The sequence below is a fragment of the Eurosta solidaginis genome, chromosome 4 (genome assembly GCF_040869045.1).
Source record: "Eurosta solidaginis isolate ZX-2024a chromosome 4, ASM4086904v1, whole genome shotgun sequence".
NCBI lineage: Eukaryota > Metazoa > Arthropoda > Insecta > Diptera > Tephritidae > Eurosta > Eurosta solidaginis.
The window spans coordinates 25,614,713-25,633,520 of record NC_090322.1 but is presented as its reverse complement, the minus strand read 5'-3'; the positions used below and the strand labels follow the sequence as shown (position 1 = coordinate 25,633,520).

The following is an 18,808-nucleotide window of genomic DNA, read 5'->3' as shown; positions in this document are numbered from 1 at the left end:
ATGTAAAAACTAAGGCTACGAATCACGTATTTCAAAAATATATGACATAAACGTAACTATTTGATGAAATTTGATGAATCTTGAAGCTTCTAGCCGTAAAAAAGGGGTCAATATGACAGTTTATATGAAGTATATAATATATATACCACCGATCTCTATGATTTTTTCAGACAACAATATATGCTATATACGTAAGCATTTTGTGAAATTTGAAGCTTCTAACTGTTAAAACGGGGCAGAAATTGCGCAAAGTTTCTTATCTGAACAATCGGTTGTATGAGATATATACTATGTATATCACCGATCTCAATGATTTTTTCAGACATCAATATATGCTATACACGTAAGCAGTTGGTGAAATTTGAAGCTTCTAGCTGTTAAAATGGGGTAGAAATTGCGAAAAGTTTCTTATCTGAACAATCGGTTGTATGAGATATATACTATATATAGAACCGATCTCTATGATTTTTTCAGACAACAATATATGCTATATACGTAAGCAATCAGTGAAATTTGAAGCTTATAGCTGTTAAAATGGGGTAGAAATTGCGAAAAGTTTCTTATCTGAACAATCGGTTGTATGAGATATATACTATATATACAACCGATCTCTATGATTTTTTCAGACAACAATATATGCTATATACGTAAGCAATCGGTGAAATTTGAAGCTTATAGCTGTTAAAATGGGGTAGAAATTGCGAAAAGTTTCTTATCTGAACAATCGGTTGTATGAGATATATACTATATATACAACCGATCTGTATGATTTTTTCAGACAACAATATATGCTATATAAGTAAATATTCGGTGAAATTTGAAGCTTCTAGCTGATAAAATGGGGTAAAATTTGCGAAAATATATATATATATACTATATATATATACTATATATACCACCATATATATACTATATATACCACCGATCTTTATGATTTTTTCAGACAACAATATATGCTATATACGTAAGCATTCGCTGAAATTTGAAGCCTCTAGCTCTTAAAATATGGCAGTAATTACGAAAAGTTCCTTATCTGAACAATCGGTTGTGGGGGATATATACTATATATACGACCGATCTCATAAATTTTTTCAGGCAACAATATGTTCAATATACGAAAGTCTATGGTGAAGTTTGAAGCTTCAATCTGTTAAATTGGGTAAGATATTACAAAAATCCTCTTTTTCTGAAAAATCGGTTGTATGGAGGATATATGCTATAGTGGTCCGATCCGGTCGGTTCCGACAAATGTCTAATCGGACACCCAAATACACCTGCTCACCAAATTTTATCAAGATATCTCAAAAATTGAGGGACTAGTTTGCATACAAACAGACAGACGGACAGACGGACAGACGGACAGACGGACATGGCTAAAACAACTCAGCTCTTCAACCTGATTATTTCGGTATACTTAATGGTGGGTCTATCTATTTTCCTTTAAGGACTTACAATTTTCGGTTTCGTGACGAAATTAATATACCATTTCATTTTCATGAAAGGTATAAAAATAGGTAGGTAATCTGTGTGAGGATGCAAAGCTTCACGTTTTTTGTGGTCTGCATGTAAAAACTAAGGCTACGAATCACGTATTTCAAAAATATATGACATAAACGTAACTATTTGATGAAATTTGATGAATCTTGAAGCTTCTAGCCGTAAAAAAGGGGTCAATATGACAGTTTATATGAAGTATATAATATATATACCACCGATCTCTATGATTTTTTCAGACAACAATATATGCTATATACGTAAGCATTTTGTGAAATTTGAAGCTTCTAACTGTTAAAACGGGGCAGAAATTGCGCAAAGTTTCTTATCTGAACAATCGGTTGTATGAGATATATACTATGTATATCACCGATCTCAATGATTTTTTCAGACATCAATATATGCTATACACGTAAGCAGTTGGTGAAATTTGAAGCTTCTAGCTGTTAAAATGGGGTAGAAATTGCGAAAAGTTTCTTATCTGAACAATCGGTTGTATGAGATATATACTATATATAGAACCGATCTCTATGATTTTTTCAGACAACAATATATGCTATATACGTAAGCAATCAGTGAAATTTGAAGCTTATAGCTGTTAAAATGGGGTAGAAATTGCGAAAAGTTTCTTATCTGAACAATCGGTTGTATGAGATATATACTATATATACAACCGATCTCTATGATTTTTTCAGACAACAATATATGCTATATACGTAAGCAATCGGTGAAATTTGAAGCTTATAGCTGTTAAAATGGGGTAGAAATTGCGAAAAGTTTCTTATCTGAACAATCGGTTGTATGAGATATATACTATATATACAACCGATCTCTATGATTTTTTCAGACAACAATATATGCTATATAAGTAAATATTCGGTGAAATTTGAAGCTTCTAGCTGATAAAATGGGGTAAAATTTGCGAAAATATATATATATATACTATATATATATACTATATATACCACCATATATATACTATATATACCACCGATCTTTATGATTTTTTCAGACAACAATATATGCTATATACGTAAGCATTCGCTGAAATTTGAAGCCTCTAGCTCTTAAAATAGGGCAGTAATTACGAAAAGTTCCTTATCTGAACAATCGGTTGTGGGGGATATATACTATATATACGACCGATCTCATAAATTTTTTCAGGCAACAATATGTTCAATATACGAAAGTCTATGGTGAAGTTTGAAGCTTCAATCTGTTAAATTGGGTAAGATATTACAAAAATCCTCTTTTTCTGAAAAATCGGTTGTATGGAGGATATATGCTATAGTGGTCCGATCCGGTCGGTTCCGACAAATGTCTAATCGGACACCCAAATACACCTGCTCACCAAATTTTATCAAGATATCTCAAAAATTGAGGGACTAGTTTGCATACAAACAGACAGACGGACAGACGGACAGACGGACAGACGGACATGGCTAAAACAACTCAGCTCTTCAACCTGATTATTTCGGTATACTTAATGGTGGGTCTATCTATTTTCCTTTAAGGACTTACAATTTTCGGTTTCGTGACGAAATTAATATACCATTTCATTTTCATGAAAGGTATAAAAATAGGTAGGTAATCTGTGTGAGGATGCAAAGCTTCACGTTTTTTGTGGTCTGCATGTAAAAACTAAGGCTACGAATCACGTATTTCAAAAATATATGACATAAACGTAACTATTTGATGAAATTTGATGAATCTTGAAGCTTCTAGCCGTAAAAAAGGGGTCAATATGACAGTTTATATGAAGTATATAATATATATACCACCGATCTCTATGATTTTTTCAGACAACAATATATGCTATATACGTAAGCATTTTGTGAAATTTGAAGCTTCTAACTGTTAAAACGGGGCAGAAATTGCGCAAAGTTTCTTATCTGAACAATCGGTTGTATGAGATATATACTATGTATATCACCGATCTCAATGATTTTTTCAGACATCAATATATGCTATACACGTAAGCAGTTGGTGAAATTTGAAGCTTCTAGCTGTTAAAATGGGGTAGAAATTGCGAAAAGTTTCTTATCTGAACAATCGGTTGTATGAGATATATACTATATATAGAACCGATCTCTATGATTTTTTCAGACAACAATATATGCTATATACGTAAGCAATCAGTGAAATTTGAAGCTTATAGCTGTTAAAATGGGGTAGAAATTGCGAAAAGTTTCTTATCTGAACAATCGGTTGTATGAGATATATACTATATATACAACCGATCTCTATGATTTTTTCAGACAACAATATATGCTATATACGTAAGCAATCGGTGAAATTTGAAGCTTATAGCTGTTAAAATGGGGTAGAAATTGCGAAAAGTTTCTTATCTGAACAATCGGTTGTATGAGATATATACTATATATACAACCGATCTCTATGATTTTTTCAGACAACAATATATGCTATATAAGTAAATATTCGGTGAAATTTGAAGCTTCTAGCTGATAAAATGGGGTAAAATTTGCGAAAATATATATATATATACTATATATATATACTATATATACCACCATATATATACTATATATACCACCGATCTTTATGATTTTTTCAGACAACAATATATGCTATATACGTAAGCATTCGCTGAAATTTGAAGCCTCTAGCTCTTAAAATAGGGCAGTAATTACGAAAAGTTCCTTATCTGAACAATCGGTTGTGGGGGATATATACTATATATACGACCGATCTCATAAATTTTTTCAGGCAACAATATGTTCAATATACGAAAGTCTATGGTGAAGTTTGAAGCTTCAATCTGTTAAATTGGGTAAGATATTACAAAAATCCTCTTTTTCTGAAAAATCGGTTGTATGGAGGATATATGCTATAGTGGTCCGATCCGGTCGGTTCCGACAAATGTCTAATCGGACACCCAAATACACCTGCTCACCAAATTTTATCAAGATATCTCAAAAATTGAGGGACTAGTTTGCATACAAACAGACAGACGGACAGACGGACAGACGGACAGACGGACAGACGGACAGACGGACATGGCTAAAACAACTCAGCTCTTCAACCTGATTATTTCGGTATACTTAATGGTGGGTCTATCTATTTTCCTTTAAGGACTTACAATTTTCGGTTTCGTGACGAAATTAATATACCATTTCATTTTCATGAAAGGTATAAAAATAGGTAGGTAATCTGTGTGAGGATGCAAAGCTTCACGTTTTTTGTGGTCTGCATGTAAAAACTAAGGCTACGAATCACGTATTTCAAAAATATATGACATAAACGTAACTATTTGATGAAATTTGATGAATCTTGAAGCTTCTAGCCGTAAAAAAGGGGTCAATATGACAGTTTATATGAAGTATATAATATATATACCACCGATCTCTATGATTTTTTCAGACAACAATATATGCTATATACGTAAGCATTTTGTGAAATTTGAAGCTTCTAACTGTTAAAACGGGGCAGAAATTGCGCAAAGTTTCTTATCTGAACAATCGGTTGTATGAGATATATACTATGTATATCACCGATCTCAATGATTTTTTCAGACATCAATATATGCTATACACGTAAGCAGTTGGTGAAATTTGAAGCTTCTAGCTGTTAAAATGGGGTAGAAATTGCGAAAAGTTTCTTATCTGAACAATCGGTTGTATGAGATATATACTATATATAGAACCGATCTCTATGATTTTTTCAGACAACAATATATGCTATATACGTAAGCAATCAGTGAAATTTGAAGCTTATAGCTGTTAAAATGGGGTAGAAATTGCGAAAAGTTTCTTATCTGAACAATCGGTTGTATGAGATATATACTATATATACAACCGATCTCTATGATTTTTTCAGACAACAATATATGCTATATACGTAAGCAATCGGTGAAATTTGAAGCTTATAGCTGTTAAAATGGGGTAGAAATTGCGAAAAGTTTCTTATCTGAACAATCGGTTGTATGAGATATATACTATATATACAACCGATCTCTATGATTTTTTCAGACAACAATATATGCTATATAAGTAAATATTCGGTGAAATTTGAAGCTTCTAGCTGATAAAATGGGGTAAAATTTGAGAAAATATATATATATATACTATATATATATACTATATATACCACCATATATATACTATATATACCACCGATCTTTATGATTTTTTCAGACAACAATATATGCTATATACGTAAGCATTCGCTGAAATTTGAAGCCTCTAGCTCTTAAAATAGGGCAGTAATTACGAAAAGTTCCTTATCTGAACAATCGGTTGTGGGGGATATATACTATATATACGACCGATCTCATAAATTTTTTCAGGCAACAATATGTTCAATATACGAAAGTCTATGGTGAAGTTTGAAGCTTCAATCTGTTAAATTGGGTAAGATATTACAAAAATCCTCTTTTTCTGAAAAATCGGTTGTATGGAGGATATATGCTATAGTGGTCCGATCCGGTCGGTTCCGACAAATGTCTAATCGGACACCCAAATACACCTGCTCACCAAATTTTATCAAGATATCTCAAAAATTGAGGGACTAGTTTGCATACAAACAGACAGACGGACAGACGGACAGACGGACAGACGGACAGACGGACAGACGGACATGGCTAAAACAACTCAGCTCTTCAACCTGATTATTTCGGTATACTTAATGGTGGGTCTATCTATTTTCCTTTAAGGACTTACAATTTTCGGTTTCGTGACGAAATTAATATACCATTTCATTTTCATGAAAGGTATAAAAATAGGTAGGTAATCTGTGTGAGGATGCAAAGCTTCACGTTTTTTGTGGTCTGCATGTAAAAACTAAGGCTACGAATCACGTATTTCAAAAATATATGACATAAACGTAACTATTTGATGAAATTTGATGAATCTTGAAGCTTCTAGCCGTAAAAAAGGGGTCAATATGACAGTTTATATGAAGTATATAATATATATACCACCGATCTCTATGATTTTTTCAGACAACAATATATGCTATATACGTAAGCATTTTGTGAAATTTGAAGCTTCTAACTGTTAAAACGGGGCAGAAATTGCGCAAAGTTTCTTATCTGAACAATCGGTTGTATGAGATATATACTATGTATATCACCGATCTCAATGATTTTTTCAGACATCAATATATGCTATACACGTAAGCAGTTGGTGAAATTTGAAGCTTCTAGCTGTTAAAATGGGGTAGAAATTGCGAAAAGTTTCTTATCTGAACAATCGGTTGTATGAGATATATACTATATATAGAACCGATCTCTATGATTTTTTCAGACAACAATATATGCTATATACGTAAGCAATCAGTGAAATTTGAAGCTTATAGCTGTTAAAATGGGGTAGAAATTGCGAAAAGTTTCTTATCTGAACAATCGGTTGTATGAGATATATACTATATATACAACCGATCTCTATGATTTTTTCAGACAACAATATATGCTATATACGTAAGCAATCGGTGAAATTTGAAGCTTATAGCTGTTAAAATGGGGTAGAAATTGCGAAAAGTTTCTTATCTGAACAATCGGTTGTATGAGATATATACTATATATACAACCGATCTCTATGATTTTTTCAGACAACAATATATGCTATATAAGTAAATATTCGGTGAAATTTGAAGCTTCTAACTGATAAAATGGGGTAAAATTTGCGAAAATATATATATATATACTATATATATATACTATATATACCACCATATATATACTATATATACCACCGATCTTTATGATTTTTTCAGACAACAATATATGCTATATACGTAAGCATTCGCTGAAATTTGAAGCCTCTAGCTCTTAAAATAGGGCAGTAATTACGAAAAGTTCCTTATCTGAACAATCGGTTCTGGGGATATATACTATATATACGACCGATCTCATAAATTTTTTCAGGCAACAATATGTTCAATATACGAAAGTCTATGGTGAAGTTTGAAGCTTCAATCTGTTAAATTGGGTAAGATATTACAAAAATCCTCTTTTTCTGAAAAATCGGTTGTATGGAGGATATATGCTATAGTGGTCCGATCCGGTCGGTTCCGACAAATGTCTAATCGGACACCCAAATACACCTGCTCACCAAATTTTATCAAGATATCTCAAAAATTGAGGGACTAGTTTGCATACAAACAGACAGACGGACAGACGGACAGACGGACAGACGGACAGACGGACAGACGGACATGGCTAAAACAACTCAGCTCTTCAACCTGATTATTTCGGTATACTTAATGGTGGGTCTATCTATTTTCCTTTAAGGACTTACAATTTTCGGTTTCGTGACGAAATTAATATACCATTTCATTTTCATGAAAGGTATAAAAATAGGTAGGTAATCTGTGTGAGGATGCAAAGCTTCACGTTTTTTGTGGTCTGCATGTAAAAACTAAGGCTACGAATCACGTATTTCAAAAATATATGACATAAACGTAACTATTTGATGAAATTTGATGAATCTTGAAGCTTCTAGCCGTAAAAAAGGGGTCAATATGACAGTTTATATGAAGTATATAATATATATACCACCGATCTCTATGATTTTTTCAGACAACAATATATGCTATATACGTAAGCATTTTGTGAAATTTGAAGCTTCTAACTGTTAAAACGGGGCAGAAATTGCGCAAAGTTTCTTATCTGAACAATCGGTTGTATGAGATATATACTATGTATATCACCGATCTCAATGATTTTTTCAGACATCAATATATGCTATACACGTAAGCAGTTGGTGAAATTTGAAGCTTCTAGCTGTTAAAATGGGGTAGAAATTGCGAAAAGTTTCTTATCTGAACAATCGGTTGTATGAGATATATACTATATATAGAACCGATCTCTATGATTTTTTCAGACAACAATATATGCTATATACGTAAGCAATCAGTGAAATTTGAAGCTTATAGCTGTTAAAATGGGGTAGAAATTGCGAAAAGTTTCTTATCTGAACAATCGGTTGTATGAGATATATACTATATATACAACCGATCTCTATGATTTTTTCAGACAACAATATATGCTATATACGTAAGCAATCGGTGAAATTTGAAGCTTATAGCTGTTAAAATGGGGTAGAAATTGCGAAAAGTTTCTTATCTGAACAATCGGTTGTATGAGATATATACTATATATACAACCGATCTCTATGATTTTTTCAGACAACAATATATGCTATATAAGTAAATATTCGGTGAAATTTGAAGCTTCTAGCTGATAAAATGGGGTAAAATTTGCGAAAATATATATATATATACTATATATATATACTATATATACCACCATATATATACTATATATACCACCGATCTTTATGATTTTTTCAGACAACAATATATGCTATATACGTAAGCATTCGCTGAAATTTGAAGCCTCTAGCTCTTAAAATAGGGCAGTAATTACGAAAAGTTCCTTATCTGATCAATCGGTTGTGGGGGATATATACTATATATACGACCGATCTCATAAATTTTTTCAGGCAACAATATGTTCAATATACGAAAGTCTATGGTGAAGTTTGAAGCTTCAATCTGTTAAATTGGGTAAGATATTACAAAAATCCTCTTTTTCTGAAAAATCGGTTGTATGGAGGATATATGCTATAGTGGTCCGATCCGGTCGGTTCCGACAAATGTCTAATCGGACACCCAAATACACCTGCTCAACAAATTTTATCAAGATATCTCAAAAATTGAGGGACTAGTTTGCATACAAACAGACAGACGGACAGACGGACAGACGGACATGGCTAAAACAACTCAGCTCTTCAACCTGATTATTTCGGTATACTTAATGGTGGGTCTATCTATTTTCCTTTAAGGACTTACAATTTTCGGTTTCGTGACGAAATTAATATACCATTTCATTTTCATGAAAGGTATAAAAATAGGTAGGTAATCTGTGTGAGGATGCAAAGCTTCACGTTTTTTGTGGTCTGCATGTAAAAACTAAGGCTACGAATCACGTATTTCAAAAATATATGACATAAACGTAACTATTTGATGAAATTTGATGAATCTTGAAGCTTCTAGCCGTAAAAAAGGGGTCAATATGACAGTTTATATGAAGTATATAATATATATACCACCGATCTCTATGATTTTTTCAGACAACAATATATGCTATATACGTAAGCATTTTGTGAAATTTGAAGCTTCTAACTGTTAAAACGGGGCAGAAATTGCGCAAAGTTTCTTATCTGAACAATCGGTTGTATGAGATATATACTATGTATATCACCGATCTCAATGATTTTTTCAGACATCAATATATGCTATACACGTAAGCAGTTGGTGAAATTTGAAGCTTCTAGCTGTTAAAATGGGGTAGAAATTGCGAAAAGTTTCTTATCTGAACAATCGGTTGTATGAGATATATACTATATATAGAACCGATCTCTATGATTTTTTCAGACAACAATATATGCTATATACGTAAGCAATCGGTGAAATTTGAAGCTTATAGCTGTTAAAATGGGGTAGAAATTGCGAAAAGTTTCTTATCTGAACAATCGGTTGTATGAGATATATACTATATATACAACCGATCTCTATGATTTTTTCAGACAACAATATATGCTATATACGTAAGCAATCGGTGAAATTTGAAGCTTATAGCTGTTAAAATGGGGTAGAAATTGCGAAAAGTTTCTTATCTGAACAATCGGTTGTATGAGATATATACTATATATACAACCGATCTCTATGATTTTTTCAGACAACAATATATGCTATATAAGTAAATATTCGGTGAAATTTGAAGCTTCTAGCTGATAAAATGGGGTAAAATTTGCGAAAATATATATATATATACTATATATATATACTATATATACCACCATATATATACTATATATACCACCGATCTTTATGATTTTTTCAGACAACAATATATGCTATATACGTAAGCATTCGCTGAAATTTGAAGCCTCTAGCTCTTAAAATAGGGCAGTAATTACGAAAAGTTCCTTATCTGAACAATCGGTTGTGGGGGATATATACTATATATACGACCGATCTCATAAATTTTTTCAGGCAACAATATGTTCAATATACGAAAGTCTATGGTGAAGTTTGAAGCTTCAATCTGTTAAATTGGGTAAGATATTACAAAAATCCTCTTTTTCTGAAAAATCGGTTGTATGGAGGATATATGCTATAGTGGTCCGATCCGGTCGGTTCCGACAAATGTCTAATCGGACACCCAAATACACCTGCTCACCAAATTTTATCAAGATATCTCAAAAATTGAGGGACTAGTTTGCATACAAACAGACAGACGGACAGACGGACAGACGGACAGGCGGACATGGCTAAAACAACTCAGCTCTTCAACCTGATTATTTCGGTATACTTAATGGTGGGTCTATCTATTTTCCTTTAAGGACTTACAATTTTCGGTTTCGTGACGAAATTAATATACCATTTCATTTTCATGAAAGGTATAAAAAGTGGTGCCGCTTGCTATACATATTTGTTTACATTATGTAATTTCACAGAATAAATTACAATATACCTATGTAGAAACTTATCATGCATAATATGCATATACATACACATCGTCGCGTTTATTCGTTAACCTCGTATCTACAAGTGATACATTTTCGGTAAAGCGCACACGGTTGCCACACCATGTTTTCATTTGGGACCAAAATTCATCGAAAAAAAGGACCAAATATTTGTTTTATTTTATTAGTATAAAATACAAAAGTTTAGGATGTTTCCATATAAAATTTTACTAAACATAGTGAAGACTTTACTTTAATTCAAGCTGAACAAACAAATATATGTGCATGCAACCAAAAATGGTACTACATTTTGACATAGGATAAGTATATGTCTTCCACCAACCAAACGTTGTGAACCTAGTTTTGGTCACAAAGCTCTTGGTTCTAGCATTATGTTGTTGATTGCAATGAAATACAATGTATAGTGCAGTTAGGTTTTAGTAAGAAACGGTTCAAAATTTGCGTACTGGTGTTGCCGAACTATGTATGTGGAAAACTCAGTAAATCAGAAATGAAACTAGGCGATTTTGTTAGTCTGTTTTTATAGATGCTTACTTTTTCCCTTAATGTTTACACTTCATATCAGAGCCTAGATTCAGTAGTTGTGAGTTTTTTTATATGGGGGCTAACGAAAAAGTGGCGAATTTTTGGGCAATATTGTAAATTTTTACCTGAGTGAAAAAGAGGGAAAAGTACCAATCAAGGCTACTGCCTAAAAAGGACTAAAATTGAAGAAAAGGGACCAGCGGACCAAATGGGGTTGGAAGGGACCATTTTTGGTCCAAATGGACTAAAGTGGCAACCGTGAAAGCGAAGAAAACTACCCTGCAAAAATTGTTGGATTACGTGTTCCATTTTCTTCATGTTGGAGTACTCTAACAATACTCCTTTGCAATGCGTTTGCGGACCACCATCAGCCATCATTGCTCGTTTTTAACGACCGTGATCACGACACGATGACGATCGAACAGAGTTGCCAAAAGTAAAATATTGCCTACAAATAACTGATAATAAAATTTTACTATGGCAACTCTGATAAAACGCAACTGCGCACTGGTTTTATGTATACATACTGTAGCATAGAGAAATATTAGTTTCTTTATTCACGCAAATGCTAAATTACATAAGAATATTCGTAGTAAAACATATAAAAGTTGTATTTCCCCTCTTCATTTACTTTCATTTTAAATTAAATTCACTCCGATAATTCTTTCCGACACTATTCCTCTTTAGTACTTTGGCATATGATCCTCTGTGGGTGCTCCATGGAGTACTACAATGAAAGTACTTTGGAAAGTACTCTCACGTATGTACTCTATGGAATACTCACAAACAAAGCGAGAGTGGGATCACCTACTCCTCTCCTAGGACATCGCAATGTTAATTGGAGCACATTTTTTGTATGAATACAGATTAGTTTTGGAATACTCCTATACTCCCAAAGGAGTATTCCTTACATTATTTATGGAGTACTTGCGTTTTTTAAAGGGTACCTTTCAAAGTTCTCCACAGACACTGGTGAATTTTTCGGTGATGACAGCGTTACCACTTGGGCCAGAATCGCGAATAAAACAACTGGTAACGATTTTCGGTTACATAATGTTCTGGGTACTATTTTACCGGTAACGCTAAGAATCGGGCCGTAAGAGGTGACACTAACCAAACTAACCAATTTTGAAAAATTTGTGCACAAATTCAAACAAGAAATAAATTTTAATAATTTGGGAAAAATTTAAACATTCAAAATTGCTTCAAATAAATGTTTTCATACATTTAAAGCAATAAGGGCAATCCCCGCTTAAAAAAAAACTCATACAAAAAGAAATAAATTTGTTTATGTAATAAATGAGCACGCAAATATTTTCCTGCGCTATTTTCATCAAGTTTTTTGTGAATAATTTTGAACGAAAAAAAAAAAGTTTTAAGTAAACGATAACATGCAGTGGCAGTATTTTTGGTACATTGGAAAATTATTGTTGTTATTATACGTCTCGGTAAATTTTCGCCAGTATTTCAAGCCCGAAATACTGGAAAAAAGCAAGTATCATATAGGCATAAGCTATGTATATACAAATTTACATGTATTTTTCTGTTTTGTTTACATGTTTTTTAAACGTGTTATTTCCTTGAAATGGGCTTTATTTATTATACAATAAGTTATGAATTGTTTTGTACAAATATAAACTGTAGCTATTGTTTTCTTCAAAAAACATCTACCAACTTCTACCACTATTTTCATTTTTCGTCTACCAACATTCTCTTTTTAAAAGTCCGCGCACTGGATACAGTATAGCAGATCCTACCTACCGGTTAACTTGCTGTACCCTACCGCACTATCTCCTAATCTCTATTGTATTAGATTACCTTAATTGTGGAGTCTTTCTACAGTTGCGCCTAGAATCAATTGACATACCTAGGCGCGTAAGTTCTTGAACTTTTATCAGATATGGTATCACTCGATTCGATCTAGTTGATTTGAAAGGATCCATTTGAAAGCGCATGGAATCGTAATTTTGTTCACGACATTCGTGATTCTAACTAATACGCTTATTTCATGTCTATAATACCGGTAATAGATTCTTATTAGTTAATCGTAAGTAACTATTAATAGCGAAAATGATCGACGTTAAATCTAATCAAAGCGATGTTGTAAATACCTTTGGGTTGGATTGATTGTTTTTTGCACTTGAGATGGGTACCGGATATCGGGATCGCGAGTTCTGTGGGGCTTATTTAAAACAAGGGAGATGGGCAATATTGGAATGGTCTTAGAAAAAAGTATTGCTCGATACAAACATTTCGGTTGTTATTGTAGCAATGCCCCATTCAACAGGTGCGACCAATCACAAATTGTCACCAATGTCCTCTAACTGGAGCCCAAAGAAAGTTGCTGTTTCAACAGGGGTGGACCAAAATGAGAGGGGTGTTAGAGGCGTTGGTTCCTCATTACAATTGAAGAGATGGTTGGTGTCATGTGGGGAAACATTGCAAGCGGGAAATACATTTTGTATGTCGGGCCTGATAGTGGATAGGCAAGAGTTTAACCTGTTAGAGTATCTAGATCGAAGTTGAACTAGAGTGATGCGCGTTTTCCTAGAGAGTGCGTTCCTCTTCTGTTCGTTCTTGGTATTTTTCTTTGATTACTGGATTTGAGAGGTGTAGCCTCATCAATGAGATGTCTGGTGGGATGCCCAGGTTTCTAGGTATTCAACAGAAACTGTTTGTCAAGCATATCATTTCTCTCCCTAATGGGGGGAGTAGTCTCGCCTCATTGGGTAGGTGGTGTTCTGGGGACATAAGCGGTTCTGAGGGCAGTATTTTGGCAGGCCTGTATTGTCTTCCAGAGAGAGGTGCCTTTTTATGTGTTCTTCCACAAGTGTTGTTCTGTTGGTACGGCAGTCACAAAATATATAATTTCGCTTACCTACACTTTTTAAGAGAGAAGCAACATACTGAAAACCTTCGGCTAACGCTACAATGGTCGGATATTTCTGGAGAATGATATGCTTCCGGTAGTGGCGACACAACAATGTAAAGGCACGATTCCCTGTTGCGTTTAGAGCTGCATTCGATGTTGTTCTGAGTATACTAGAAACATGAATAAATCTAGCACACTACGTATGAAGTTTAATTTCGTCGCCTCGGTCGCCATACTATGATGTCATAACGCAGAATAAGAAAATAAATACAAGGTTCGATTACCGCCGAAGAGGTTTAGACCGAGCTTCTCTGCTATTTTGCGTAGTGCTCCTTTTAATTATTTCTAATTAGCGAGACGGGACCTACACGTTTTACACCGACCCTGAGCGGCATCCGCAAGGCAGATGCATTTTCACTGAGAAGCTTTTTATGGCATAAATATACTCGGAATTGGTTGAACTGGCCGGTCCATGAGGACCTCACATAGACTAAATGAATTCGTAGTGTTACCAGAAGTTTATTTTAACGACCAACCAAACTGAAAAACCCTATCAAAAACGAGGACCTATGTTGTAAAATAACTCCGTCCTCTTGGCAAATACTAGAAGCTTTCTAGGAATTAAGCTACTTGCTGCTTCTAGATCTGACAGCTGTGTCAGATAATAGCTGGAGTCTTAGCCTGGCAAGCGCAGGACACGAGCACAAAACGTGATCGATCGTTTCCTCCTCCAACCCGCACTTCCTACATCTGCTATCACTGACCAAACCTAATTTAAAAGCATGTGACGCCAGAAGGCAGTGTCCAGTCAGAAAACCCGTCATGAGTTTGTTTCTAAATTTTTGATGTTGCTTTGCCCAGGATTTGAATCCAGGACTTGAACCCAGAATGCTCCGACTAAGTATCAACCTTATGACAATGATTCCCTTGCAAGTGTGAAAGGCTGGGTCTTTTCCATGTTATCTCTCCAGTTCAGCCTTTTTTGGCATACGTGTTTTGCATTTATGTATTAAAAGTTGAGAGACCACATCGATCCGATAACTGTTTTTGGTGTGGGTGGGATCGGGTTGACATAGTTAGTCCCGCGCCCATCCCTAGCACGCACTTAGATTTTGAAATTATAAGACAAAACACACGTAACTTTAAAACTTTTACTTGAAGGTAGCCAACAGTGGTGTTCACAGCAGGCTTTGATGCACAACGGAGGCTGACAATCGGCGTTAAGGGGAAAACAACACCTATTACTAGTTACATAAGAGTACAACAAGAAATTCGAGATGTTTTGGGAGCTACTGCTGGCAGCGTTACTTTTCATCTTAATTGATCACTATTACGCACGCATGCAAAATCGTGAACTTTATGCGCGTATACCAATTGTTTCAAAAATACCATTTATTGGGTGCTTTATAGTTTTGGCGCGATTTCAGCCCGATAGTAAGTATATACATACATACGTATTGTGATTTATATGCTGCGAATTGCACTAAATTCATCTCATTCTATGCTCTTAATAAAGATTTACATTTAAAGTTTCAAGAATTTGTAACGCGATTTGGTAAGAGTTTCTGTGCACCGGTGCTACGCAGCGGCCTTATGGTCGTAACAGCTGATCAACATTATGCCGAAGTACTACTTAGCAGCCAAAAACATTTGCAAAAGAATCAGCTCTATTGGCTATTGCGTGGCTGGTTGGGTGATGGCCTGCTGCTTAGCCATGGGCGTCAATGGCAAATGATGCGTAAAATTATTACACCCACATTTCATTTTAAGATACTCGAACAATTTGTGAACGTATTCGATCGGCAGAGTCGGATTTTGGTGCAGAAATTGAACGCATATGGGGATGGTGAAACTAGTGTGGATATATCTAAGTCTGTGGGACTTATGACACTTGATGTTATAGCTGGTGAGTGGATATATTTAGTTTGTATATACCCAGCTGCACAAACCGTTCAGCCAACGGTGACTTGTAACATAGCCTTTCATATCTGCTACCGATTAGAAAAAACGTTTTTTAGCTACCTCTATCCTTAAAATATTCGCTGAGAGATGTCGTAATGTTATTTAAGTTCTTTGGTTCGGGTTTTAAGTACGAGTTTAAGTTAACGAGAGCTTAAACCTGCTCTTTTGTCACCTTTAGCTGCGGTGAGCAGAAAATTTTTAAGCAAACGGCAGGTTTAGAGGTATTAACTTTAACCACATATTAAATTCGCACTAAAAAATTTTGCCTAAGCATTAAAAATGGCGTGGTTAAATGCTAAGAAAGTTAAACTGTAGTTTTAACTCGTAGAGAATAACGAGCCTTAATGTTTAAGCCAAATGTTGTTTAATTTTTTTCCTTTTCAAGCACAGAAACTGCGATGGGTGTTTGCGTGAATGCTCAAAATGATTCTAAATCGGATTTTGTGCAAGCGGTAAAGGAGTGAGTCTTACAGCAAATCAAAGTCATAAAATGCAGCTGATATTAACTACTTTCCACCATAGCGTTACAAACATTGTGGCCACGCACTTTATACGACCCGTTTTAGCATTTCCACGGTTCTTCAAACTTCTACAACCACAAATGTTTAAAAGACAAATGGAGGGCGTGGCAGTTATGCATGCTTTCACCGAAAAAAATATCGAAAAACGACGTAGGACGCTGCAGGCTGCCGGCAATACAAATATGGAAGCTCCAATGACGGATGTGGATGGTGAGTATTATTAATAACACTGGTCGACGGCCAAAATTTACCAGAGACGCCGTTATGAAATTCGTATGTAAAACTACCCCCTGATTTCGAAAATCGAGTTCATTTCTGATTCTATGCTACCGTTTTTGAGATATTTGCAATTTACCGTTATTCGAAAAAACCAAAAATATGGCTCCCTTTAAATACGTATATCTCACGAACGGGTCAAGCAATTGCAATTGCAAAATAAGTTTACAGAATCGGAAAGACGATAAAATTTGCTATAAATGCATCATACATTGTTTTTTGCTCAACCATATAGTTTTCGAGATATTAGCTCATCATTTCAGATTTTTGTTTTTTTTATGAAAAAATATGAAAAAATTACTTTTTGCGAGGGCAGCATTCAAAAACCACAACTTTTTTTCCAAATATTTTTTATTTACGTAAAGTTCTGTTTAATTAGAAAAAAGATAAGCTGTCATCGAAGAAAATTGATGCAAAACTACGTAAGTTATAAGCGATCAAATAAAAATACCCAGGTTGCGCAATTTCAACGTATACCTCAAAACGTATGTATGGTATAAAGAAGAGTGAAATATCTAGCTATGCTCTGTTTCTATTTAGTTAAAAGTTCAATTTATGAATGAAATTACCCATATTTTTAACTTTTTTTTTTAATTTATTTATGTTTGTACTATATTCTAACAATCTTTATCTTAATTTTATTTTACTATGTAGTCGAAATAATTGTGTTCGACTTTGACGCTTATTCAGTTTAGGATCGGTTTCTCTTATGAGAAACCAGCAGTATTCATCCATCATTGCGACGTCCCAGAATCCTTGATATCGATTTTCAATTAATTTCATTTGCTGATGAAACCTTTCGCCATGTTCGTCACTTTCGTCGCCAAGATTTGCCGGAAAAAAGCTCAAATGTGAGTGCAGAAAGTGAATTTTTAACGACATATTTACGCCTGGAAAGAAAATATTAGTTAGGTAAACAAGTTATAGAATTTTGGGAAATTAATTTTAATAAGCCTTTAATATTTACCCATTTTCGCATAATTATTGATTAAGTCGTTCACTATCTGCTCGTAGTTAGGGCTTTTGTGTCTACCGAGAAAAGAAGCAACGACGTTTTCAAAGGATTCCCTCGCTGCTGCCTCAACTGATGAGAGTAGTCCTTTGAATTGATTATTGTTGATCAACTTTTTTATTTGTGGTCCGACAAAAATACCTTCCTTTATCTTGGCTTGAGAAATATCTGGAAAAATTGTTTTCAAATAGTCGAATGCTTCGCCTTCTTTGTCCAAAGCCTTAACAAAGTTTTTAATGAGACCGAGCTTGATGTGTAAGGGTGGAAGTATGATTTTCTCTTTCTTGACAAGAGAGGTGTATTTGATGTTATCCACACCAACGGTAAACTCGATTCTTTCCGGCCAATCCTTTCTGACGTAGTGGTCCTTACGAGCTCGGCTAACCCACTTGCAGAGGAATCAGCAGTGCTTGGTGTAGCCACTTTGTAGACTGCATAGCATTGCAACGACTTTGAGATCAGAACATATTTTCCAATCATGCTCTTCATATTTGATAAATTTGAGTAGTTTTTGCATTTCCTCGTAGGTTTCCTTTGTATTTACTGCATGTGCTAGCGGGATAGAAGGCTTTTTGTTACCAATATGCAATAATACAGCCTTTAAACTCAGTTTATTGCTGTCTATGAACAATCG

The 18,808-nt window shown here is 34.5% G+C and overlaps 1 protein-coding gene across 1 annotated transcript in view; it reads left to right on the top strand.

The window, feature by feature from the left end:
* LOC137249382 (cytochrome P450 4ae1-like) overlaps positions 1-18,808 on the top strand; it is a 100,693-nt gene that overhangs the window by 68,166 nt on the left and 13,719 nt on the right. Inside the window, 4 exon segments of the mRNA XM_067780800.1 lie at positions 15,565-15,837; positions 15,920-16,309; positions 16,756-16,825; positions 16,888-17,096. Coding sequence (XP_067636901.1) covers positions 15,681-15,837; positions 15,920-16,309; positions 16,756-16,825; positions 16,888-17,096 — 826 coding nt within the window. The 5' untranslated portion in view covers positions 15,565-15,680.